At 44.1% G+C, this 26,318-nt stretch overlaps 1 protein-coding gene across 1 annotated transcript in view; it reads right to left on the bottom strand.

The window, feature by feature from the left end:
• The window catches only part of trhde.1 (thyrotropin releasing hormone degrading enzyme, tandem duplicate 1), a gene marked incomplete at both ends in the record, with an annotated part of 207,594 nt that overhangs the window by 98,617 nt on the left and 82,659 nt on the right, over positions 1 to 26,318 (bottom strand). Inside the window, 3 exons of the mRNA XM_083638308.1 lie at positions 13,230 to 13,295; positions 14,186 to 14,323; positions 25,100 to 25,213. Coding sequence (XP_083494434.1) covers positions 13,230 to 13,295; positions 14,186 to 14,323; positions 25,100 to 25,213 — 318 coding nt within the window. The remainder of the gene's footprint in view (positions 1 to 13,229; positions 13,296 to 14,185; positions 14,324 to 25,099; positions 25,214 to 26,318) is intronic.

The following is a 26,318-nucleotide window of genomic DNA, read 5'->3' as shown; positions in this document are numbered from 1 at the left end:
TCATGGTACATGGTAGTATGTATTCTGAATCTTGGACCTTGCTTAATATATATGCACCTAACTATGATGATCATATTTTTATTCAAGATGTTTTCCTTAAGGTGTCAGAGAATCAGGGAAGGTTGTTAATAGGGGGTGACTTAAATTTTTGTTTAGATCCTGTTTTAGACAGATCTTCAACCTCCGCGACAACTCATACTAAGGCAGCTAAACGCACTATATCATTCATGAGAGACCTGAACTTATATGATGTTTGGAGGCAACTCCACCCTCAAGACAGAGACTATTCTTTTTTCTCATGCCCCCATAATACCTACACACGAATTGATTATTTCCTTATTTCTGCACAATTAACATATAGAGTGTTGGAGGTTGAGTATCTGCCTAGACTTATCTCTGACCATTCTGCTTTGTCTCTCTCAATACTCATTCCAGACCGAGTTAGGGCCGCCTATAGATGGCGCTTAAACCCAACTCTTCTGAAACAAGCAGAATTCTGTCAATTTCTAAGGGACCACATCAAGACTTTTTGTGACATTAATTGCCCAACGGCTCCAAATGACTTCATATTATGGGACACCCTGAAAGCTTACTTACGGGGCCAAATAATATCCTACACGATTGGTCTAAAAAAGAAATACACAGCAGAGATATCCCAACTCGAGAAAGAAATATCCTTACTGGAACGAGAACACAAAAAGTCTAGCTGTAGAGAAATATACCGTTCACTGGTTAACAAAAAGCTTAAATACAATACTCTGTGCACCTATAAAGCAGAAAGGGCCATTCTTAGGTCTAACCAGAAATACTATGAATTGGGGGATAAGGCACATAAGGTCTTGGCCTGGCAGCTGAAGACAGAGGAGAATTCGAAAACCATAAACTCCCTTCAAACAGATGAGGGCAGTATAACTTCTAACCCTAAGGAAATTAATGATTTATTTAAGCAGTACTACTCTCAACTCTATACTTCTGAAGCGTCTAACGACACCTCGCAGATGGACACCTTTCTCTCTTCTATAAAACTGGCCAACCTTGCAAATGAGGATCGAGATAATCTAGACAGACCTTTCATGTTATTAGAAATAAATAAGGCAATATCCTCTTTACAGTCAAACAAATCCCCAGGTGACGACGGCTTTCCGCCCGAATTTTACAAGGAATTTAAAGACGCACTTGCACCCCTTCTTATGAAGGTCTTTAATCTGGCCTCTAAAACGCAAAGCTTGCCTGAATCATTTTCCACAGCTATTATTACAGTTATTCATAAAAAAAATAAAGACCCTCTTAAATGTTCATCATATCGACCAATTTCCCTTCTTAATTCGGACTATAAAATTATTTCTAAAACAATGGCCATTAGACTTGCGCAATATTTACCTACTTTAATAAACACAGATCAGACCGGTTTCATACAGAAACGATTTTCCACTAACAATCTGCGTAGGTTATTTAACGTAATACATATGGCAAACACAAGTTGCGAACCAAGCATTGCGGTGTCGTTAGACGCTGAGAAAGCTTTTGATAGGCTGGAATGGCCATATCTTTTTCATGTTTTATCCAGATTTAATTTTGGCACTTCATTTATTAATTGGGTCAAGACTCTTTACTTTAAGCCACAGGCCAAGATTAGTTGTAAGGGCACTACATCATCCACATTTCCTCTCTTCAGAGGCAGCAGACAAGGCTGTCCTTTGAGTCCTCTTCTCTTTGTGTTAGCCATAGAACCTTTAGCAGAGGCTATTAGAACAGATCCTAATATTAGGGGCTTTAAAGTGGGTCAGGTAACACATAAAATAAGTTTATTTGCTGATGATATTTGTTTGTTCCTTACTGATCCAACTGGTTCTCTTAGTAGACTTCACACATTATTAGAGCGATATAGCTCATTTTCAGGATATAAGATCAATATGGACAAGAGTGAAATACTCCCCTTGAATAGTTTTGATTACAATAGACTGGAACAGATCACACCCTTTAAATGGTCATCACAGGGGTTCAGGTATTTAGGTATAACATTGGACAAAGATTTGAAGAACCTTTATAAGTTGAATTATTCCATTTTAATTAAAAAATTGGAAGAAGACCTGAATAAGTGGATAGATCTACCCCTATCGTTACTGGGAAGAATCAGCTGTATCAAAATGAATGTCTTACCACGGTTAATGTATTTATTTCAGTCTTTGCCTATACCTTTACCTGGCCCTTTCTTTAAACACTTGGATAAAATAGTAAGAAAATGTATTTGGAACCACAAGACTCCAAGAGTAGGATTGAACAAATTGACATGGGACTACAGCTTTGGAGGCCTTCGTCTCCCTAACTTTAAAATGTATTACTGGGCATCACAAATTCGTTTTGTTTCCTTTTTGTTTGAATTGGATCCAGCCCCATCTTGGACCCAAATAGAATTATTTGAATTAGGTGAAACTGTTCCATGTAACATCATATACAAATTGAATTCCAAAAGTGTCTTAGTCAAAACAAAGAATCCCCTCACTATACATTTAGTAAGAAATTGGTGTGAAATTCGTAAATTTTTTGGCCATCAAACAGACCTATCGCCCAAAACACCGTTATGGCAAAACACAATCCTTCCTATGATTTATGAAAGTAAACTATGTAAGTTTTGGCATGAAAAGGGAATAACCCATTTAGAAAACTGTTATATTGAGGGGACTCTTATGTCATTCGAGGAGTTGAAACTTACCTACAACCTTGACAATAAGCATTTTTTTTTATATCTTCAATTAAGGGATTTTCTTAGGAATACGCTTGGTGATCAAATGTCCTTGCCGGAGCTATTCAGTGTTGAACAACTACTCCATGATAACCAAGTTTCATACAAATTTATAAGTAGAGTGTACTCACTGTTAATGGAAAAGTGCCCTAAGTTGAACATACATAAATCAAAAGAAAGGTGGGAGTCATGCTTAAACACAAGCATAGATCAGGCTCGGTGGGAAGATCTGTGTCGAGAAAGTGTGTGTTCCACCATCAATTCAAGGTTCAGACTTATTAATTATAATTTTCTTCATCAGCTTTATTATACTCCTCAGAAATTACATAAGTACAATAGTGCACTCTCAGAAATGTGTTTCAGATGTGGTACAACAGAAGGTACATTCTTACATGCCACTTGGTTATGTGTGAAACTACGGCACTTTTGGAATGACTTGTGTGACACCATGTCCTGTATTACAGGGGTCTCTTTTCCTTTAGAACCTGAACTGTGTCTACTTGGCAACTTCGCAGATTTGAATCTTAGCTCCAATAGTATTAAATTTGTGGAGATTGCACTTGCAGTCGCAAGAAAGTGTGTAGCTTCAACTTGGAAATCAGACTTCCCTCTCTCCTTGTCAAAATGGTTTTCAGAGATGAATAAATGTATACCTTTGGAGAAAATAACCTATGTTCTGAGAAATAGATACAATCAGTTCATGAATATATGGCAACCGTATATTAGCTATATGGACACCATTAATCTGCAACTGATTGATCCAGAATTGATGTAGCACATTCTAGCTGTAATATGTATACCCAACTAATACTCTCTCAACGCAAAGTCACTCATATTATGTAATTTGTATTGTTTTCTTGTTTGACTCTGTATTGTAGGGCTTCCAGCCATATGGTTGGAAACAACTATTATATTGACCGTGAACTGTGGTGAGGGAGGGGTGGGGGGAGGGATTGGGGAATGTCTGTTGAATGTAATGTAATGTTATTTTCTTGTCTAAGTTTGAAAATAAAAAACACTTTAATTCAAAAAAATAAGAACCAAACCCTCCCCCCCCCTGCACCTGATCATACAACTTTGCAATTTTTGAGAAAAGCTGCCATTAGGTCGCTTGGGGGGGGGATGACAGACAGTATGACAACAGTAAACAGTATCAGTACAGACAATAAAAAAAATAAAAAAATGATGAAGCCCGTGTGTTCGCTCGAGGCACTACCCCCACTCAGAGTCTCAACCCTCGGGTTCCCAGATGCTGCACCACCACCCCACTCATTCCCAACCTGTTGCGATAAACCACTTTCTTTTCATTGTTTCGTTGTTGTGCTTTAGAGACACTGCATGAAATAGGCCACGCCCATCACGGGGGAAATCGGTCCGTTCACTCCCATACACCAGCGTCATTTTCCTTGAATTAAACACAGCTAAAAGCTGTTGTGCGGTGGGGCTGCGCAGACAACAAATGTGAAAAATCGCCAGTTCAAGTTTTTTGTACTCCTGAGCAAAACAAGGAAGCCATTGAGAATTGGCGAGAAGAAAAATGTGGATCTAGCTGTCAGGAAGTAAGTTGGAGTGTTCATCTTCCGTATATACGATCTTTTTGTGAAACACGCAACCATGCACGCGACATAGGAGAACGCCAGGATTGGACGGGGGGGTTTCTGTTTTCCCCCGTTTTGGGCGTGGTTTCTGAATGATGACGCGCTCCGCAGTGTCTCTATGCTAGTGAATTAACCTTCTAGTCTGACATCGCCTCCACTCTAACCGATTTCCATGAGGGGAAGGGGAATTATTTTCCCTAACTAACCAATCACTCGACACTAACGTATCGGCCTGAATCGGGAGAACGCAAAAAACATCTCCTGAAATGCCTTCAAAGCAGAGAGCCCTGATTTAAAAGTAAGTGGTACTTTTAATTGATTTAAAAGCAGTGTCGGTAGCAGCGTCTATCTCTCATCCATTGTTGTTATTACTCCTCACTTGACAACAGGAAATAGCTGGGCCTGGGACTGTGTTTCACAGTGCGAGGAGCTGACAGACTGAGAGTCTCCTGAGGACCAGAGAGATAGAGAAGTAGAGCTTACCTTGGCTCTACTGTGAATCACTTCTACAGCTCACAGCTGAATCAGCAACAACGTGATGTCTCGTTATCTCATCTCAGTTAAAATGGTGTCCTGTCCCTTTAAAGGTCAGACTAACACTATCAGACCAGGGAAATGTCTACTTTCAATTTAGACCTGTCCCTTTCCAGGCCGGGCTTATCACATTCAAATGTGGAAAGTCCAAAAGGTTTAGATATCTCAGTTTAGCTGGAAATTACCTTGCCCCCTTAAAAAGAGAAAAGCTGAAACTGCTTCTTTTCCATTTGGCCAAATGAATGGTGACCCCCTTATAGGTCATAACTCCCCTCCCCCGCCTTCCTGTCCTGTGAAGATGTTATCAGTGAAGGTCTCTGTGATGTCATCAGTGAGTGAGGTCATCGGTGATGTCACTCGAGCAATTGTGCAAAAAACGAATAATGTCGAAATGAGAGCTGTCGCCCAAATCACAACAAGGTTGTCTTCGTCTCGATCAGGTTGGTGTTTCGGTGGCCATTTCCACAACAGAGGACTGAGGACAGAGGACAGAGGATGTCAACTGTTATTTGACATTGCCATGTTATCTGGGGCGGCCCTATATGGATGGACGACCCCACTAGCGTTAGCATTAGCATAAGCCTGTAGCGCCGACGCCACGGGCTAATGCTAGCATTAGCCTCTAGCGCCAATGCCACGGGCCGACCGCGTCAGTAGCGGAGACAAAAGACTGATCACTGTGAGGTGCTCAGACCTCAGGGACTCTCCCAAGTAGAGGTCTGCTACCCGACCCGAACCTGATACCCCATGGTCGGGTCGGGCTGGGCCTGTTTTTTTTATTATTATAAAAGAAGTCTATTTTAAGTCTATATAAGAAGTCTGCTACCCGACCCGAACCCGACGGGACCCCCCAGACCCCCTGCTGGGGTAGGTTTTGTTTTGAAATAAACAATTGGGGCTCAGGTGGTGTAGGGCTCAGGTGATGTAGGGCTCAGGTGATGTAGGGCTCAGGTGGTGTAGGGCTCAGGTGGTGTAGGGCTCAGGTGGTGTAGGGCTCAGGTGATGTAGGGCTCAGGTGATGTAGGGCTCAGGTGGTGTAGGGCTCAGGTGGTGTAGGGCTCAGGTGGTGTAGGGCTCAGGTGGTGTAGGGCTCAGGTGGTGTAGGGCTCAGGTGGTGTAGGGCTCAGGTGGTGTAGGGCTCAGGTGATGTAGGGCTCAGGTGATGTAGGGCTCAGGTGGTGTAGGGCTCAGGTGGTGTAGGGCTCAGGTGATGTAGGGCTCAGGTGGTGTAGGGCTTTAATGGGCCGGGCTTGGGCCTACATTTTAGGCTCAGGCAGGGCTTTAGTCCCAAGCTCCCTGAAAGGCACCAGTTTTCATGTTGAATCTATGACCCCATTCACACCTGGCATTTAAATGTGTTTTGGTTGATCAGATTGCAATGGGATGGTGCTTGACCACATGACAGCACAGGTGTAAATGCATCCAAGACACATCGAGGACGGATTGTGATCTGATCGGCCAAACCACCTCCGGAAGTGGTCAGGGACTCTTCAATCCACGTCCAACAACAGTCAGTGCTGTTTTTCTGCGATGGAGCTTGCGTGATCCGATCGCAATCGGATCTCTCAATGTGGACACGGAGACACATTAATACCAAGTGTAATGGAGTCTTTGACTGTGTTCTGTTTTGCTTTGTGTTTCTGTCTCTCTGTTTGTTCTGAAGGAGTCGGATTCTGGGCATTTTTGTAAGAGGAATAATGATCTTTTTTTAATTTGATTCAGCTCTCTCTCTCTCTCTCTCTCCCTCTCTCTCTCTCTCTCTCCCTCTCTCTCTCTCTCTCTCTCTCCCTCCCTGAGAGGGGGGGGGGGGGAGGAGAGGGTAATCGAGGTCACAGCAAAATGTGCTCATTCTCCTTTCCTTTTCTTCATCTCTCCTTTTTCTGTTCTCCTCCCAAACCTCTCATTTATTTATCAAGAGATCAATAATGAGCTGTTAATTCAACTCAGTCCTCTCAAAGAGGGAGCCAGAGAGGGCGAGAGAAAGAGGGTAATCGAGTTCACAGCAGAGTGTGAGTCCTCTCAAAACGCCCTCTCCTTCTTTTCATCCTCTATCGTTTTTCCTCCTCTCAAACCTCTTCACCTCTCTCTCTCTCTCTCTCTCTCTCTGACTCTCTCTCTCTCTCCTGCCCTTCTGTTCCTACTCTGTCTATTTTCACTCTAGCCTTTCCTCCCTCTTGTCCTACAGTACAGTGTCTGAATTATGCAGCAGCGTAGGAGTGGGAGAGAGAGAGAGCATCATAATATAGACAGAAAGAAAGAAAGAGAGAGACAGAAAGGAAGGGTGAGAGGAGTATAGAGTATGCCTAGAAGTAGAGAGAGAGATGGAGAGATAAAATGGAGAGTTATCACATCCTTGAATGTGAAATGAGTGAAAGTGAGAGAGGTGGAGTACCTATCTGTTAAAACTGCACGTGTTGGCTCCCACCTTCCTGTCTGAACATAACGAGCTCTGATTGGACTAAAGAGCCTTTAGGCGGGACATCCGCTCATTAGTCCAATCAGAGTCCATTAGTTCCCAACGGATGGATATAAGGCGGGTACATCCGCTGAAGGCGGGCACATCTGCCAATTTCCCCAATCACCTGGCTTGGTTTTGTTTACATGTGTCGTGATTGATCGAATATCATGGAACTGAAGCATTATTTTCTTTGGCCAAATTTTGACGGGCTAAAGTACATACAGACTGTCTCTGGAGCATTAAAGTACATACAGACTGTCTCTGGAGCATTAAAGTACATACAGACTGTCTCTGGAGCATTAAAGTACATACAGACTGTATCTGGATCATTAGTCAAGTCAAGTCAAGTCAAGTCAAGGGGATTAGGGGATACATGTCCGGACAGGATCTAGAAAAACTAATTCACGCCTTCATCTAGGTTAGACTACTGCAATAGCCTTTTCTCTGGTCTCTCCAAAAAAGAACTTAGGCAACTTCAACTCATTCAGAATGCTGCTGCTAGAGTTCTAACGAAGACTAAGAAAGCTGATCATATCACTCCAGTTCTTAAGTCCTTACACTGGTTGCCAGTGTGTCATAGAATAGATTTTAAAATACTGTTATTAGTCTATAAATCACTTAATGGCCTAGGCCCAAAATACATAGCTGAATTGCTCCCACGCTACGAACCGTCTAGAACTCTTAGGTCAGCAAGGTCCAGCTTATTAACTGTCCCTAGGATCAAATCAAATCATGGGAAGGCTGCATTTACCCACTATGCCTCTAGCTGGAACAAACTGTCTGAAGACCTCAGATCTGCCCCAAACTTACTTACCGGTACTTTTAAAAATAGACTAAAGACTTTTATGTTTACCGTCGCTTTTAACTGCTGACAGCTACTATGCAAACCCAATGAGTCCTCTATCTCTTTCTGCAACTGCTGCGCCTGTTGCTTAAAGAGCATGGAGCAGGGTAATTCCTTTGCTAAATGTATACTTAACCTTGTCCCTATGTCCATTTGAAAAGTTAATGCATCATTAAAAAAAAAAAAAAAAAAGTTTGAAAAAAAATATGGAGAAAAACACCTTCCTTTTTCAGAAGGAAATAACAGACTTTTATTCTGTTAGACAAAGTCTGCTACGTCACTGTGGGGAGTGGCTCCCGCGTGCGTGTCTCCCTCTCCCCTCCCACTGTTCCCATGGTCAAATCAGTCGCATTTCAGGACAGATAGCAGGTCAGGTACGTACGCTAGTCAAAGTCAATCAGTCAGCCAGTTAGTCGGTTGGTTAGTTGGTAGGTTAATCACTAGTTAGTTTTTAGTATATAGTTAGTCATTTAGTCAGTAGCTGCCTGTAGTAAGTCGTTGTCAGTGAGTTATGGGTCGGGTGTCGCCAGGTTACTGCATGCAGATAACAAGTCAGCTCCACTCTGCTGCTTGTCTGCGTGACACAGTCTCTTTCTATCTCTCTCTCTCTCTCTCTCTCTCGGTGTGTGTGTGTGTGTGTGTGTGTGTGTGTGTGTGTGTGTACCTGCTGTCTGCGCGGTGACACGCTCTCTATCTCTCTCTTTCTCGTCTGTCTCTCTCACTCGCTCCGGGAGGGAGGGAGGGAGGGGAAAGAGCGAGTGGAGGGGCGCTCCGTCAGTCCCCCTCTCTCTCTCTCTCTCTCTCTCTCGGTGTGTGTGTGTGTGTGTGTGTGTGTGTGTGTGTGTGTGTGTGTGTGTGTGTGTGTGTGTGTGTGTGTGTCTACGCTGTGTGATACGCTCTCTTCACTCGAGGGAGGGGGAGGCTGCGGCTCCTTCCTCCCCGCACAGCACCGCTGCTCTGCTCTGCTCTGCTCTACTCTGCTCTGCTCTGCTCTGCTCTGCTCTGCTCTGCTCTGCTCCGGGCTGTCTGCAGCCTGGGGTCCGCTCTGCTGTGAAAAGAGAAAGAAGGAGGAGGAGAAACCGCCACCTCCACAGCCAGCCACCTCACACACCCCAACTGTGCCCGGCTCGCATGCCTCTCGGTCGGCTGGCCGGACAATATGCACCCCGCTGCAGCAGCAGCTTCGGGAGGTTTTCTCACTGTGTTCGGGACTTCGGCTCTCGGCCAGATGGCTGGACACATACGTCACTTTTGCGCGCGCGCGCGCGCGCGTGTGTGTGTGTGTGTGTGTGTGTGTGTGTGTGTGTGTGTGTGTGTGTGCGTGCGTGCGTGTGTGTGTATCGAATTACAGTCCGCACCTCGGCCCGCCTCCGCTCGCTTGTGTGTGTGTCGAATTACAGTCCGCACCTCGGCCCGCCTCCGCTGCTTTCAAGCTCCTTCACAACTCTCTCTCCGCGGTCCGTTGTGGGCTGTTCCTGCTCTCTTTCACTGTCAAAATTAGCCTGAGGCCCATCACATGCATGTGCATAAACATTTGCTACCTCCTCTTCCTCCTGAAAACCGGCGTTAGCATCCATAGTGTGTGACTGACAGCCCTGACCTAAGTGATGACAGACAGAGGGACAGACGGGCATGCCTGGCGACTCCCTACTCTGACGTCAGAGTTTTGGGGTCCAAGATGTCAAAATAAAAGTTCAAAAAATAAAACGACCCCAGAAGTCACTGTAGTGTATATGTAAGTGTCTTAATGTGAAAATCAAGTTCCTCCATAATTCACCTACACATTGACTGATTGGGGTCTCTAACCTGCCCCATGCTCTTTAATGCACTTTTTATACTCTTTTTTAAAGTTTTGTTGTGATGATTTTAAATATCCATTTTATTCTCTTCTTTTCTTTTCCTGTCAACCATTTTATGTGAAGCACTTTGAATTGCCTCTGTGTATGAAATATGCTATACAAATAAACTTGACTTGACTTGACTAGAGTAGAGTACAGTAGAGTAGATGACAGTAGAGTAGAGAACAGTAGAGTACAGTGGAGTAGTAGAGAGTGTAGTAGAGTAGAGAGTACAGTACATTAGAGCAGAGTAGTAGAGTAGAGAGTACAGTACAGTAGAGCAGAGTAGTAGAGTAGAGAGTACAGTACAGTAGAGAGTACAGTACAGTAGAGCAGAGTAGTAGAGTAGAGAGTACAGTACAGTAGAGAGTACAGTACAGTAGAGCAGAGTAGTAGAGTAGAGAGTACAGTACAGTAGAGCAGAGTAGTAGAGTAGAGAGTACAGTACAGTAGAGCAGAGTAGAGAGTACAGTACAGTAGAGCAGAGTAGTAGAGTAGAGAGTACAGTACAGTAGAGTAGTAGAGAGTGTAGTAGAGTAGAGGACAGTACAGTAGAGCAGAGTAGTAGAGTACAGTAGAGCAGAGTAGTAGAGTAGAGAGTACAGTACAGTAGAGCAGAGTAGTAGAGTAGAGAGTACAGTACAGTACAGTAGAGCAGAGTAGTAGAGTAGAATAGAGTAGAGTACAGTAGAGCAGAGTAGTAGAGTAGAGAGTACAGTACAGTAGAGCAGAGTAGTAGAGTAGAATAGAGTACAGTACAGTAGAGCAGAGTAGTAGAGTAGAGAGTACAGTACAGTAGAGGACAGTAGAGTAGAGGACAGTAGAGTAGAGGACAGTAGAGTAGTAGAGAGTAGGGATGCACGATATATCGGCAATCATATCGGTATCGGCCAGTATCGGCCGATTTTTTAACATATCGGTCATATCGGTATCGGTCAGATGTTGCAATGTTAATATCGGTTATCATTATCAGCCAAATTCTTCACATTGATATGAAATAATGCAGTAAATCTATGATTTATGGGCTTTTCCAAAGGCTTTGCAAATAAAGAAATGCATAACTTTTTCAAATTCAGTGTTAACATGTGTTTTTCAGTATGTACAAAATGTGATGATCATAAAAATGTGGTTTTATACAGATCATATCGACATCGGTAAATATCGGTTATCGGCCATAACAGCAATGTTAATATCGGTTATCGGCATCGGCCAAAATTTTCATATCGGTGCATCCCTAGTAGAGAGTGTAGTAGAGTAGAGTAGAGAGTACAGTACAGTAGAGCAGAGTAGTAGAGTAGAGAGTACAGTACAGTAGAGGACAGTAGAGTAGAGGACAGTACAGTAGAGGACAGTAGAGTAGTAGAGAGTGTAGTAGAGTAGAGTAGAGAGTACAGTACATTAGAGCAGAGTAGTAGAGTAGAATAGAGTAGAGTACAGTGTAGTAGAGTAGAAAGTACAGTACAGTAGAGCAGAGTAGTAGAGTAGAGAGTACAGTACAGTAGAGCAGAGTAGTAGAGTAGAGAGTACAGTACAGTAGAGAGTACAGTACAGTAGAGGACAGTAGAGTAGAGGACAGTAGAGTAGAGGACAGTAGAGTAGTAGAGAGTGTAGTAGAGTAGAGTAGAGAGTACAGTACAGTAGAGCAGAGTAGTAGAGTAGAGAGTACAGTACAGTAGAGGACAGTACAGTAGAGGACAGTAGAGTAGTAGAGAGTGTAGTAGAGTAGAGTAGAGAGTACAGTACAGTAGAGCAGAGTAGTAGAGTAGAATAGAGTTGAATAGAGTATAGTAGAGTGCAGTACAGTAACAGCATTGCATGTTACTGCTACTACTACATGTTATTGCATGTGTGTGTGTGTGCGTGTGTGCGCGTGTGTCTGTGTGTGTGTGTGTGGAGGGGGGGGGGGGGGTGGCTAGGTGTTCATAAATATATTCATAACTTTATTTATAAGTGTAATTATAACAATGTTTAACCTGGTTCCACAGAGCAGCCAGCAGCTGGAGACAGACTGAGGAAGGTTTCACTGTATTTTCATGCAGGGCTTCAAGTCTGCAATTGTTTGCGCACCAATGTCTACAATGTTGAGCCGACAGAGCGGAACGAACGTTTGCTGAATACGGACGAGTGGTCGCTGTGTCGGACACATTTAGAGGCCGGACTGTTAGCACAACGTTACCTCAGGCAGCAGCAGTGGTGTAGACTCCCCGGTTGGTAAGCAGCATATTTGTTGTGACCAAATATCGCTCATTCAAAGCACTTCATACTCCCAGAGCTGGCGTAATCCATATAAAAAAACTCATGTTTTACCCGAAATGAAACGTCCAGGTTTTGTGTCCGTCGGTGGCTCTAGAACAGCCGGCTAACGTTACAGTGGCTAACCGGAGCTATCGTTAAATTGTGTGTGGGGTAAGTCCCTCTATAATAAACCATAATATCTGTGTCGTTTCACCTTTGATTGAAAAATGCTTCCACCTGATTAAAGAAAACATGTAATATTTTATGTAATGCATAAAACATCAGTCAACATCACATAATGTCTTTTCTTTAATCCGGTGGAAACACACACATAGACAGCCTAATGGTTTATAGTGGGACAGACTTCTGCAAGGCAGATGTAGGCAGATGTAGTGAGCAAAGATAGATGATTTAACTGTAATATTCCAGAGCTCTGACCTAACAGACATCACTATTATGAACACAAAACAAAGAACTTCTGATATAATATGATGAGTGTTTTATTAAAGTGTATCACTCAATACAAAAAATTAATGTTTTGATAGAACCAAAAGCCTATATTTTGCAGATAAAACTCATTGACAAAAGCCATAGTAACTTAGACTCAGGTGTGCATAAACTACAGGTTAAGAACTTCCTTTTTTAAATACAAAAATGTGAAATTATCGCTTACCGGACATGAGAAGCAGATATTTGTCGGTTATAGTATCGGCTGAAACCCCCCCCCCCCCCCCCAATCTATAAATCCCCCCTATCTGAAGAACATAAGGGGAATTTCCCCCCAGTTTGCAAAGTGAATTTTAAGCCCTGTTTCATGGCAGTACCAGAGACAGACTGAGGAAGGTTTTACTGTATTTTCATGGCAGTATCAGAGACACAGACAGACAGACTGACTGACTGACTGACAGACAGGTAGAGACAGACAGACAGACAGACAGACAGACAGGTAGAGACAAACAGACATCTGTATGTAACTTACATTGAGTCCCTTCTGGAACAGTGGCTGTCCCATGACGTTCGCCAGCATCCTGATCAGTGCCGCACCCTGCGCGCGCACACACACACACATGCACGCACGCACACGCACACACACGCACACGCACACGCACGCACGCACGCACGCACGCACGCACGCACGCACGCACGCACACACACACACACACACACACACACACACACACACACACACACACACACACACACACACACACACACACACACACACATCACTCTGTGGCTCTGGACCCAAACAAATAAGTGACATGCTTGTGCCATATGAACCTACTACCTCTAGGACCCTGAGGACATCTGGGCGGGTCTAGAGTTCGAACCAAACACGGTGAATCAGTGTTTTGACATGGAATAACCTCCCAGATGAGAGGTTAACGAGGAAATGCGCAAGCTGCAACAATCAAGTCACGTTAACCACCCCCCCCCCCCCCCCTCCCACACGTTAACCACCACCCCCCCCCTCCCACACGTTAACCCCCCCCCCCCCCCCCTCCCAACGTCAGTGTTTTTAACGACTCGTTAAAACAGGAGGATTACACCGGAAGAAGCACCCATAAGGCATCATGGCAGCTAGAAATGAGGTGGATAGGGAAATTAATAAAAAGTCTGCAGTTTGGCTGATTGTTGACTCCTCCTGTAAGGTTAATTACTGTTCCAATGAAGTGGATTCAGTTCTAAAAGGAGCTGGCTAAACAGGTCGTACCTCACTTTACGGGAGGTGGGAATAAGTAATATAGCAAAGTAACGAGTAACGTAACTAATGAGCTACTGATTACACATCCTGAGTAACTTGCCCAACACTGCTACTAACTAATACTACCTGCACATGCCTGTGTGTGTGTGTGTGTGTGTGTGTGTGTGTGTGTGTGTGTGTGTGTGTGTGTGTGTGTGTGTGTGTGTGTGTGTGTGAGAGAGTGTGTGTACCTTCTTGTAGGCGATCCAGTCAAACACTCGGTCGATATCAGTCGCCTGCTCCACTTCCTGGGAGATCGGATGGGAGGAGCTCAGTCCGTCCAATAGCATCACCTCGTGGAGTACGTCTGTCAGGAAGCGCTGCTTCTCCTGGAAACACACGCACGCGCACACACACACACACACACACACACACACACACACACACACACACACACACACACACACACACACACACACACACAGGGCTTTATGGTTATACAGCTAGGAGAACTGACTGGAGGGGGCGGGGCTTTACGGTTATAGGACGAATCAGCGTGACGTCACCCAGAAATGCGGAACCCCGCACAAAGTTAATAGTATGAGTTGAGCCAAACAAACGTTAATATCTCACAAACTATACATGACATCACTTATATTTTGACATTCTGAGTGAGAGCAGAAGTAGCTCAAGAGTTTGATGTATAATATATTAGGGATGCACCGATTGCCATTTTCTTGGCCGATTCCGATTTCCGATTTTTGAATAGTCTGACTTGCCGATAGCGATTTTTGCCGATTCCGATTTTTTTTTCTAAAAACAACAATTGACAGCTTACACAAACGTTTTTGTAACTTTGTTTAAAAATTAAGATTCATAGAACAATTCTTACATCTAATGGGGATCCAAATAAACAAATAAACAATTCTTATCATTTGCATGAAGTAGGACCTTCTCACTCAAACACATCTCAAAATAAAAGTGTTCCAGGTTAGGCTACTGGACAGAGCTTTTTTGTGCAAATACAATGAATACAAAAATTAAATTAAATCCAATAGCCTATATCCCACAGCTATCATGCATTTACTTTTCCAAAAGAAAACAGGTGCAACAGAACATCAAAATTATCCATGGACAAGGAGTTTATAGACTGGCTCCAGACCAGTCCTCTTGAGTAGAGGGGAAATGAGTTTATGAGTTACAGTAACGATCTTCAGTCTGAATATCAGGCGGAGTTTACACACAGTCCGAAGTTTGGTATGCTATTTTTATCTGCCATCCGAAAAAATATCGTCACGCACAGAAAACGTTGCACACTTGTGAGTCCGATGCATTTTTATTATTATGTCCGTCGTTCTCATGTCGTTCTATTTGCAATACGAAACAAATAGTCTATCCTGTATCCACGTCACGTTACAACATGACTTGACAGGCTGAGGCAGCAGCGCTGATGTGGAATGGAAAAGCAGGTCGGGGAATGGTTATACTGGACACACTCGCCAAGCCAGCTGTGCGCGGTGGCGGGTTGCTGGAGCACCGCTTCCCGGGGAGAGAGAGCAGAGAGAGGGGGGCCAGTGAGGTGAAGCGAGCCGCTCTGACTGGACTCCAGCCGAGCGGGACACTGCCGCACCTCTGTCTCCACGGCTTATTTTCGATTTGCATGTGTGACAAACTGCGAGCTTTGTCTACTTCACTGACGGTGAAAAAAATCCACAACGAGGAAGGTATGCTGGCATGTGTGGTGTGGTGGCTGGGTGCCTGTCTCGGTGCTTTGGGGTGCGCGCACGTCATGTGAAAATCGGCTCACAGAATCGGCTATTTAGAGTGACCGGAACAGATCACCGATCGAGGCCGATCACGTGAAAATCGGCCATTTCCGGTCACGTGCCGATCGATCGGTGCATCCCTATAATATATGCATGTCGTGTTAAAGTTGTGTGAACTGTCGCAGTTTTTAAAATGTAAACAGAGTTAGCTGGCTAGAGTCAGACACACAAGCCTCGCGCCACTTGGGCTCCATAGGGTTCCATTGCCGTTGCCACCCAGTGACACGGTTTGTTTACCAAAATGCTGCTCGGCTGATCCCTGAAGGGGGCGGGGCTTTAGGGTTATACAGCTTAGGAGAACTGACTGGAGGGGGCAGGCCTTTCAGAACTTTGTTAGCTTGGTATTTAGCTATTTTATAAATAATCTTTTCAACAATTATCTGGGCAAATATAGTGCTTTACTTGAGGATTAGCCTGAGACTCATCTCTCCTTATTTGCAGCCCTCTCAACTCTCTCCTCCTCTAAGGTCTAATTGGTTTCATATTGTTTTAACAAGACTGTGTTAATTCCCCCTGGGAACAGTCTAAATCCAGAGAGGCGGCTCTGTCTAATTCATGGATTAGAGTTGTTTACTATTGAGATTTAGCTTTAATGAATCTACCTGTCGTTAAACAAAAGCACAATTAAGTTTTAGTGTTTACTGAACAAAATGTCTCTTGTTCAGTTTTAAATGAACAGAGTCTCAATCTGTTCAGAGACTTTCTGTTGTGTTCATGGGCGTCATTTAGCCTGGGGATTGGAGGATATAGCCCCGAATGTTTCTGTGTGTGTGTGTGTGTGTGTGTGTGTGTTAGGGATGGGACCGATCCGATCCAAGATCGGTATCGGGTGCCGATACTGACGTAATTCATGGATCGGATTTTGCCGATCCACGTGCCTTGTGCTGCCGATCCAGTTTTTACATGGCTTGCGCTCGCGCTGAACGAGCCCAAGTAACATAACATGAGGCACGCCTCCGTTCCAGTCTCCAGAAATTCCATTCCACAGTTTGCAGCTCGCTAGCCTGTAGCTAGTAGCAGCCAGGCCGGCCGCAGCACTGTGTCTGGCTGTACACAGAGCTCAGCTGAGCCGACTGGGCTAACGTAATATGCCCGTGGCGTGGAGATATGAAATAGTAGATACACGGACAACTTCTCACTAATCCATCCAGCCCCCGTGTTGACCGCCGGAAGCCCACCCCGCACCCCGGAGTTACTCCTCGAGTGTCTCCTTTCGGCTTGTGTTGTCTGTCTCTTTGGCTGCTGCTTTCAGACAACGCAGCGGAGCGTCCACCCCTCAGAACGACAGCTTTGCAAACATTATACGTTGCTGTCTTGCTTTTGGTGTTTGGAGAGTAGATTCCAGAAGCAGAACAAACTTCCAGCAGACAACATGAAGGCTAAAGGGATTACTGTGAAGTTGTCTGTGTTGCCCTGGCTGTTTGCTGTTTGCTCCGTCTCTCTCTCTCTCTCTCTCGCCCCCTCTGATGTCAGCATCAGATCATAGCAGTATTGTAACGTTAATGGTAGCCTCACATACATAGCGACACAGTCGTGGTTGTACTCATTTGCACAAAACATTTAAGTAAAAATAAAGACACACAAGACATATATTGGCAAATAAATGTATATTTATTACTTTTCACGAATCAATTCAAATTGTTTTGGAAATATGTAATGACCCAATTGTTATTGTGTGATATTATGAACCAGGTACCTAACAACTAATGAAAGAATTGATTACAAAACACTAAGTAATAATGTATCTTAGTAGGAGGCAGCTACAGGCAGAGGGCCCTTATTTAAAGCAGCAATACCTAAATAGTGCTGATTTGATTTATAAGTATCCTCATTTGCCTTGTATATTTTTCTTAATTTTGTTTTTTGCAAGTTTCTTTAATTTTTTCTTCAATTGGCCACATTTTTGTCTGTACTGTATAGTCAAGAAAAAATTGCGATGATATCGGAATAATATCGGTATCAGCAGATATCCAAATTCAGATATCGGAATCGGATCGGAACTGAAAAAAAGTGGATCGGTGCATCCTAGTGTATGTGTGTGGTTAAAGAAAAATAGCCCCGGCTCCCATATTCATTTATCTGTCATGCATGCTTTAAAGCCTGCAACAATTTGCTTGCTCTCTGTGTGCACCTAACCAAGGGAGAAGGTAGACATCACTCTCATCACCTAACCAAGGGAGAAGGTAGATCTCACTCTCATCACCTAACCAAGGTAGAAGGTAGAGACATCACTCTCATCACCTAACCAAGGTAGAAGGTAGAGACATGACTCTCATCACCTAACCAAGGTAGAAGGTAGAGACATCACTCTCATCACCTAACCAAGGTAGAAGGTAGAGACATCACTCTCATCACCTAACCAAGGTAGAAGGTAGAGACATGACTCTCATCACCTAACCAAGGTAGAAGGTAGAGACATCACTCTCATCACCTAACCAAGGTAGAAGGTAGAGACATCACTCTCATCACCTAACCAAGGTAGAAGGTAGAGACATCACTCTCATCACCTAACCAAAGTAGAAGGTAGAGACATGACTCTCATCACCTAACCAAGGTAGAAGGTAGAGACATCACTCTCATCACCTAACCAAGGTAGAAGGTAGAGACATCACTCTCATCACCTAACCAAGGTAGAAGGTAGAGACATCACTCTCATCACCTAACCAAAGTAGAAGGTAGATACATCACTCTCATCACCTAACCAAGGTAGAAGGTAGAGACATCACTCTCATCACCTAACCAAGGGAGAAGGTAGATCTCACTCTCATCACCTAACCAAAGTAGAAGGTAGAGAATCACTCTCATAATCAAAGTAGAAGGTAGATACATCACTCTCAACACCTAACCCAGGTAGAAGGTAGAGACATCACTCTCATAACCAAAGTAGAAGGTAGATACATCACTCTCAACACCTAACCAAGGTAGAAGGTAGAGACATCACTCTCATCACCTAACCAAGGTAGAAGGTAGAGACATCACTCTCATCACCTAACCAAAGTAGAAGGTAGATACATCACTCTCAACACCTAACCAAGGTAGAAGGTAGAGACATCACTCTCATCACCTAACCAAGGTAGAAGGTAGAGACATCACTCTCATCACCTAACCAAGGTAGAAGGTAGAGACATCACTCTCATAACCAAAGTAGAAGGTAGAGACATCACTCTCATCACCTAACCAAGGTAGAAGGTAGAGACATCACTCTCATCACCTAACCAAGGTAGAAGGTATAGACATCACTCTCATCACCTAACCAAGGGAGAAGGTAGATCTCACTCTCATCACCTAACCAAAGTAGAAGGTAGAGAATCACTCTCATAATCAAAGTAGAAGGTAGATACATCACTCTCAACACCTAACCCAGGTAGAAGGTAGAGACATCACTCTCATAACCAAAGTAGAAGGTAGATACATCACTCTCAACACCTAACCAAGGTAGAAGGTAGAGACATCACTCTCATCACCTAACCAAGGTAGAAGGTAGAGACATCACTCTCATCACCTAACCAAAGTAGAAGGTAGATACATCACTCTCAACACCTAACCAAGGTAGAAGGTAGAGACATCACTCTCATCACCTAACCAAGGTAGAAGGTAGAGACATCACTCTCATCACCTAACCAAGGTAGAAGGTAGAGACATCACTCTCATAACCAAAGTAGAAGGTAGAGACATCACTCTCATCACCTAACCAAAGTAGAAGGTAGATACATCACTCTCAACACCTAACCAAGGTAGAAGGTAGAGACATCACTCTCATCACCTAACCAAGGTAGAAGGTAGAGACATCACTCTCATCACCTAACCAAGGTAGAAGGTAGAGACATCACTCTCATAACCAAAGTAGAAGGTAGAGACATCACTCTTATCACCTAACCAAAGTAGAAGGTAGATACATCACTCTCATAACCAAAGTAGAAGGTAGAGACATCACTCTCATAACCAAAGTAGAAGGTAGAGACATCACTCTCATCACCTAACCAAGGTAGAAGGTAGAGACATCACTCTCATAACCAAGGTAGAAGGTAGAGACATCACTCTCATAACCAAAGTAGAAGGTAGAGACATCACTCTCATCACCTAACCAAAGTAGAAGGTAGATACATCACTCTCAACACCTAACCAAGGTAGAAGGTAGAGACATCACTCTCATCACCTAACCAAGGTAGAAGGTAGAGACATCACTCTTATCACCTAACCAAGGTAGAAGGTATAGACATCACTCTCATAACCAAAGTAGAAGGTAGAGACATCACTCTCATCACCTAACCAAGGTAGAAGGTAGAGACATCACTCTCATAACCAAAGTAGAAGGTATAGACCTCACTCTTCTCACCTAACCAAGGTAGAAGGTATAGACATCACTCTCATAACCAAAGTAGAAGGTAGAGACATCACTCTCATCACCTAACCAAGGTAGAAGGTAGAGACATCACTCTCATAACCAAAGTAGAAGGTAGAGACATCACTCTCATAACCAAAGTAGAAGGTAGAGACATCACTCTCATAACCAAAGTAGAAGGTAGAGACATCACTCTCATCACCTAACCAAGGTAGAAGGTATAGACATCACTCTCATCACCTAACCAAGGTAGAAGGTAGAGACAGGGTGCGAACTACGGGGGAGCTGGGGGGGCTTTGGCTCCCCTTAAAGAAGTAGTAGACCCCCTGAAAGGCTGACTTGTGAAATTTGGGTGGGTCTCTAAATTATTGACTAATATATATTACCCCATGTATTTTCTATTTCTTTTTCTGTACCTTCATAGTGAATAATGCGTAAAATTACGCTATTTTAATCGTATGATTCAGAGTGTGCTCAATCACTGTCAAATTCACTGTAAGCCCCTATACCGACATGCATGTTATTCTTATCATCACCACATCGAAGCGTGGCGGCGCAGGTGCAAATCAAACGTCACTCACGCGGGCAGGTCAGATTTAAAACAACAGCAAGATGTCAAAAAGAAAACAAGGCAGTTTGACAAACTTTACATTCACGAAGAAATGGAAGCAGCCGTCAGTTGAACAGCAACAAGTCGCTTCTACTTCAAACGCAGATGTGGAAAAAGTGACGACGAGGTGAAGCTGGAATAGCCTACCTCTGAGTCCTCCCGCATATGGAGGACTGTTTGTGAGATGGAATGCGTCAGGAACTTCACAGTGAGTGGGACATGTGCGTTATGGAGTGGATAAAAGTGTTGGGCAGAGATATCATGTTCTTGTGGATGCAGTGTATATGGGGAGCAGTGCGCCCGTTTCGCCTTTCTGTGCTCTCTCACCCTCCCTCCCTCTGTGTGCGCAGCGCGCTTTTCTCTCTTGGAGAGAAAAGTGGAACAGACAAGAGCTGTATCCGTGTCTTTGAGCGTGCTGATTTAAAATGAGTTATACCCCTAAATTGGCCTTCAAATTGCCTCAAATTTCCGCCCTTCGGACGGCGGCTGTAGTGCCCTTTTATGAATTTGAGCCCCTCAAAAGTCGGCTCCCCCGAAAGCCACAGTATAGTTTGCACACTGGGTAGAGACATCACTCTCATAACCAAAGTAGAAGGTAGAGACATCACTCTCATAACCAAAGTAGAAGGTAGAGACATCACTCTCATAACCAAAGTAGAAGGTAGAGACATCACTCTCATAACCAAAGTAGAAGGTAGAGACATCACTCTCATAACCAAAGTAGAAGGTAGAGACATCACTCTCATAACCAAAGTAGAAGGTAGAGACATCACTCTCATAACCAAAGTAGAAGGTAGAGACATCACTCTCATAACCAAAGTAGAAGGTAGAGACATCACTCTCATAACCAAAGTAGAAGGTAGAGACATCACTCTCATCACCTAACCAAGGTAGAAGGTAGAGACATCACTCTCATAACCAAAGTAGAAGGTAGAGACATCACTCTCATAACCAAAGTAGAAGGTAGAGACATCACTCTCATAACCAAAGTAGAAGGTAGAGACATCACTCGCATAACCAAGGTAGAAGGTAGAGACATCACTCTCATAACCAAAGTAGAAGGTAGAGACATCACTCTCATCACCTAACCAAGGTAGAAGGTATAGACATCACTCTCATCACCTAACCAAGGTAGAAGGTATAGACATCACTCTCATAACCAAAGTAGAAGGTAGAGACATCTCTCTCATCACAGCGTTGGAGTTTTACATTAGGCCAGAGTTTGGGGTCAGTTCTATTAAAGTGAATGGGTCGGACAGGTAGTCCCACTGTGTTCTTTCACCTTTGAAAAAGCTTCCACAGATTGCAAAATTTGAACGCTGTGATGTGAGTGGTGTATTTTCCATCTTTTATAGGTTTCACTTGCATGTATTTGCATATTTTCATGTACAAATTGACGTGCACGCACAAACACACACGCACGCGCGCGCACACACGCACACACACACACACACACACACACACACACACACACACACACACACACTTGTTATACTGTACGCATTGCCCACTATGTTGTATTGATCAGGGTGGTAATGAATATTTCATATTTTTGACTGGGGGTTAGTTTGTTTCACAGCAGCTTCCTATCATTAGTCCTCTCTCTCTCTGTCTCCCCCCCTCTCCCTCTCTCTCTGTCTCTCTCTGTGTCTCTCTCTCCGTCTGTCTGTCTGTCTGTCTGTCTGTCTGTCTATCTCTCTCTCTCTCTGTGTGTCTCTCTCTCCATCTCTATCTCTCTGTCTCCCTATCTGCATCTGTCTCTCTCTCTTTCTCTATCTCTCTCTTTCCGTTTGTCTCTCTCTCTGTCTTCCTCTCTGTCAATTCAATTCAATGAACGATTATGACAACATTAACCACAACAGGAAATAATTGTAGTGGGATCATAACCATAAAAAGAGAACGCAGACTGTACAGGCTGTACTTTTGACTAAAGTCACACATTTTAAAACTGGAACATTACATCCAGTCCTTCCGGAAAATTGCAAGTTTACGATCACAATAATCAATGCAAATCCAACCAATCTCCGCAATATTTGTGGGGGCTTGCAATTTTTCAAAATTCCTGCAATTTCTCCACAAAAACGACAAAACTGCTTCCTCAACTTCTAGAAAAAGTTTTGCCGGGTCCTGCAATTTTACCACACACAAAAGAAATCACCTAAAATTGTGCAAATCACATTGCAATTTTGGAGAAAAGTTTGCCATTAGGTAATAGTTAGAAAAACAAATCAAATTGTTTTCCTCAACTTGCAGTTCTTGCCAGCTCCTGCAAGCACAAAAACCCGGCCCAACCCGGCCCGTGGGTGGAGTCGGGCCAGTTTTGGATTTGGGCAGAGAATTGAACTTGTATTTTTGAGATATTCCTGTTTGTTTGACAGTAGTTTGTGCTGTCAGCGCCCTTATTAGCCCAATGTACTGCATACTCTGTCTTTGTCTTTTATGTCAGTGTGTGATGTTGTGCCTTTTTATGCCAGTACCAAAGGCACATTTCCATTTTATGCTAATTTAATGGACAATAAAGTCGTCTGAATTTGAATGTGAAAGAGTGAACCAGTGTTTCAGACAGGGGCTGAATGGAAGGGCTGCATAAAGGGACAGTAGCAGATAAATATGGAGTTTCTTATTTGAATCATGAAAAGCTCCCAGAGTCAAATAATGATAAAATATAGAGCTGGAAATTAGCATAATATAATGTCAGCTCCGTCTGTGTTTTGTCTTCTGTTGTTGTTTCTACTAAAGTGTTCGGCCGAGCACAGCGCACCACGAGCTTTTAAAAATGCCACGTCACTCAGAGAGAAACACACACATGCAGACGCACGCACGCATGCACGCACACGCATACACGCACGCACGCATGCACGTACGCACGCACACACACACACACAGACACACAGACACACACACACACACACACACACACACACACACACACACACAGAGCCAGGCTGTCTGAGTGACGTGACATTTTTAAAATCTCGTCTTGTTGATCCAGGGGTGACGTCGCCTCGGCGTCTTAATGAGGGAAAGAAGAGCTTTTTGTGATTTCCTGTTTTCTTCACTTTCTTTGCCTCCACCCTCTCCACTCAGTTCAGTTTTGGCTGCTTCTGGTCTGACATCGTTACATGAAACAGCCATTTCCACACTCGGGGAAAAAAAACGGCTCGTCCAACCAGACAGCTAGCTCGGGCTTTGACAGATGAAGCCGCGGGAAGTGATACTGAAAGCTGTAGTTCCTCGAATGGCCACTTATGGCTGGCTCCAAAAGGGAGTCGTTCCCCGTTTACCCCCATGTTAAAATCCTCGTCTTTACAACAGGATTAACCATACAACAGTTTTGGTCTATCGCTAATTTCACCGTTCATAAGAACTGTATACGTATATAACTCACCCATTTAGAGTAAAATAGATGATAAAGCAGACTATGTTCTGGGCGTGATTGACAGGTCGCCTGTCCAGTGATCACACAGCTTGTCATGGACCAATAGCAGGCGGAGTGACGCCTCTGTGGGAAACCTCTGGTCTCATGCAAACTGTGCAAGCACCAAGATGGTGATGGCCACACCCCCATACACACCCCACATACCCCCATACACACCCCACATACCCCCATACCCACACCCCCATACACACCCCACATACCCCCATACCCACACCCCCATACACACCCCACATACCCCCATACCCACACCCCCATACTCTAGGCTTCAAAATGAGAGTGCAAAAACCAATGGGTGACGTCACGCTGACTCTCTTCCTCTCCTCTCCTCTCCAGACTCTAAACAGATCTAATGTGATCTAGTCTGATCCAGTCTCTAAACAGATCTAATGTGATCTAGTCTGATCCAGACTCTAAACAGATCTAATGTGATCTAGTCTGATCCAGTCTCTAAACAGATCTAATGTGATCTAGTCTGATCCAGTCTCTAAACAGATCGAATGTGATCTAGTCTGATCCTGACTCTAAACAGATCCAATGTGATCTAGTCTGATCCAGACTTTAAACAGATCCAATGTGATCTAGTCTGATCCAGAATCTAAACAGATCTAATGTGATCTAGTCTGATCCAGACTTTAAACAGATCCAATGTGATCTAGTCTGATCCAGACTCTAAACAGATCTAATGTGATCTAGTCTGATCCAGACTCTGAACAGATCTAATGTGATCTAGTCTGATCCTGACTCTAAACAGATCCAATGTGATCTAGTCTGATCCAGACTCTAAACAGATCTAATGTGATCTAGTCTGATCCAGACTCTAAACAGATCGAATGTGATCTAGTCTGATCCAGTCTCTAAACAGATCTAATGTGATCTAGTCTGATCCAGAGTCTAAACAGATCTAATGTGATCTAGTCTGATCCAGACTCTAAACAGATGTGCACTCACCATGTTCCACTTGGGGAAGAGGAAGTCTGTCCCCACGTACTCAAAGAAATGAGCCAAGCCTTCCTTCAACCAGACATCCTCCCACCAGACAGGGGTCACCAGGTCCCCAAACCACTGAGAGAGAGCGGAGAGAGAGGAAGATGGAGGGAGAGAGAGAGAGAGAGAGAAAGAGAGGAGAGAGAGAGAGAGAGAGAGGAGAGAGAGAGGGGGAGAGAGGGGGAGAGAGAGAGAGGAGAGAGAGAGGAGAGAGAGGGGGGGGAGAGAAGGGAGAGATGATTATTTCATGGCATTACTTCATTTCTACAGTTGCTCATTTCAGTTGAGCAGATTAGCGCGGTCATACTGCAGCGTTAATGTCACTGATGCTGCTGCAGTGAGGGGGCGGGGCTTCTGTCATTTAAAAAACACATTTTACAAACAAAAGCTCTGACTTTCACCACTGCTGCAGCACTGTGGTAAAGCAGCACTGTGGTAAAGCAGCACTGTGGTAAAGCAGCACTGTGGTAAAGCAGCACTGTGGTAAAGCAGCAGAGTGGTAAAGCAGCACTGTGGTAAAGCAGCACTGTGGTAAAGCAGCACTGTGGTAAAGCAGCACTGTGGTAAAGCAGCACCGTGGTAAAGCAGCACCGTGGTAAAGCAGCACTGTGGTAAAGCAGCACCGTGGTAAAGCAGCACTGTGGTAAAGCAGCACTGTGGTAAAGCAGCACTGTGGTAAAGCAGCACTCTGGTAAAGCAGCACAGTGGTAAAGCAGCACTGTGGTAAAGCAGCACTGTGGTAAAGCAGCACTGTGGTAAAGCAGCACCGTGGTAAAGCAGCACTGTGGTAAAGCAGCACAGTGGTAAAGCAGCACTGTGGTAAAGCAGCACTGTGGTAAAGCAGCACCGTGGTAAAGCAGCACTCTGGTAAAGCAGCAACGTGGTAAAGCGGCACTGTGGTAAAGCAGCACTGTGGTAAAGCAGCACCGTGGTAAAGCAGCACTGTGGTAAAGCAGCACTGTGGTAAAGCAGCACAGTGGTAAAGCAGCACTGTGGTAAAGCAGCACTGTGGTAAAGCAGCACTGTGGTAAAGCAGCACTGTGGTAAAGCAGCACCGTGGTAAAGCAGCACCGTGGTAAAGCAGCACTGTGGTAAAGCAGCACCGTGGTAAAGCAGCAGAGTGGTAAAGCAGCACTGTGGTAAAGCAGCACCGTGGTAAAGCAGCACCGTGGTAAAGCAGCAC

Source organism: Poromitra crassiceps, assembly GCF_964638095.1.
Source record: "Poromitra crassiceps genome assembly, chromosome: 6".
Lineage (NCBI taxonomy): Eukaryota > Metazoa > Chordata > Actinopteri > Beryciformes > Melamphaidae > Poromitra > Poromitra crassiceps.
Note: the sequence above shows the minus strand (reverse complement) of the source record. Positions and strands in the feature narration are given on the sequence as shown.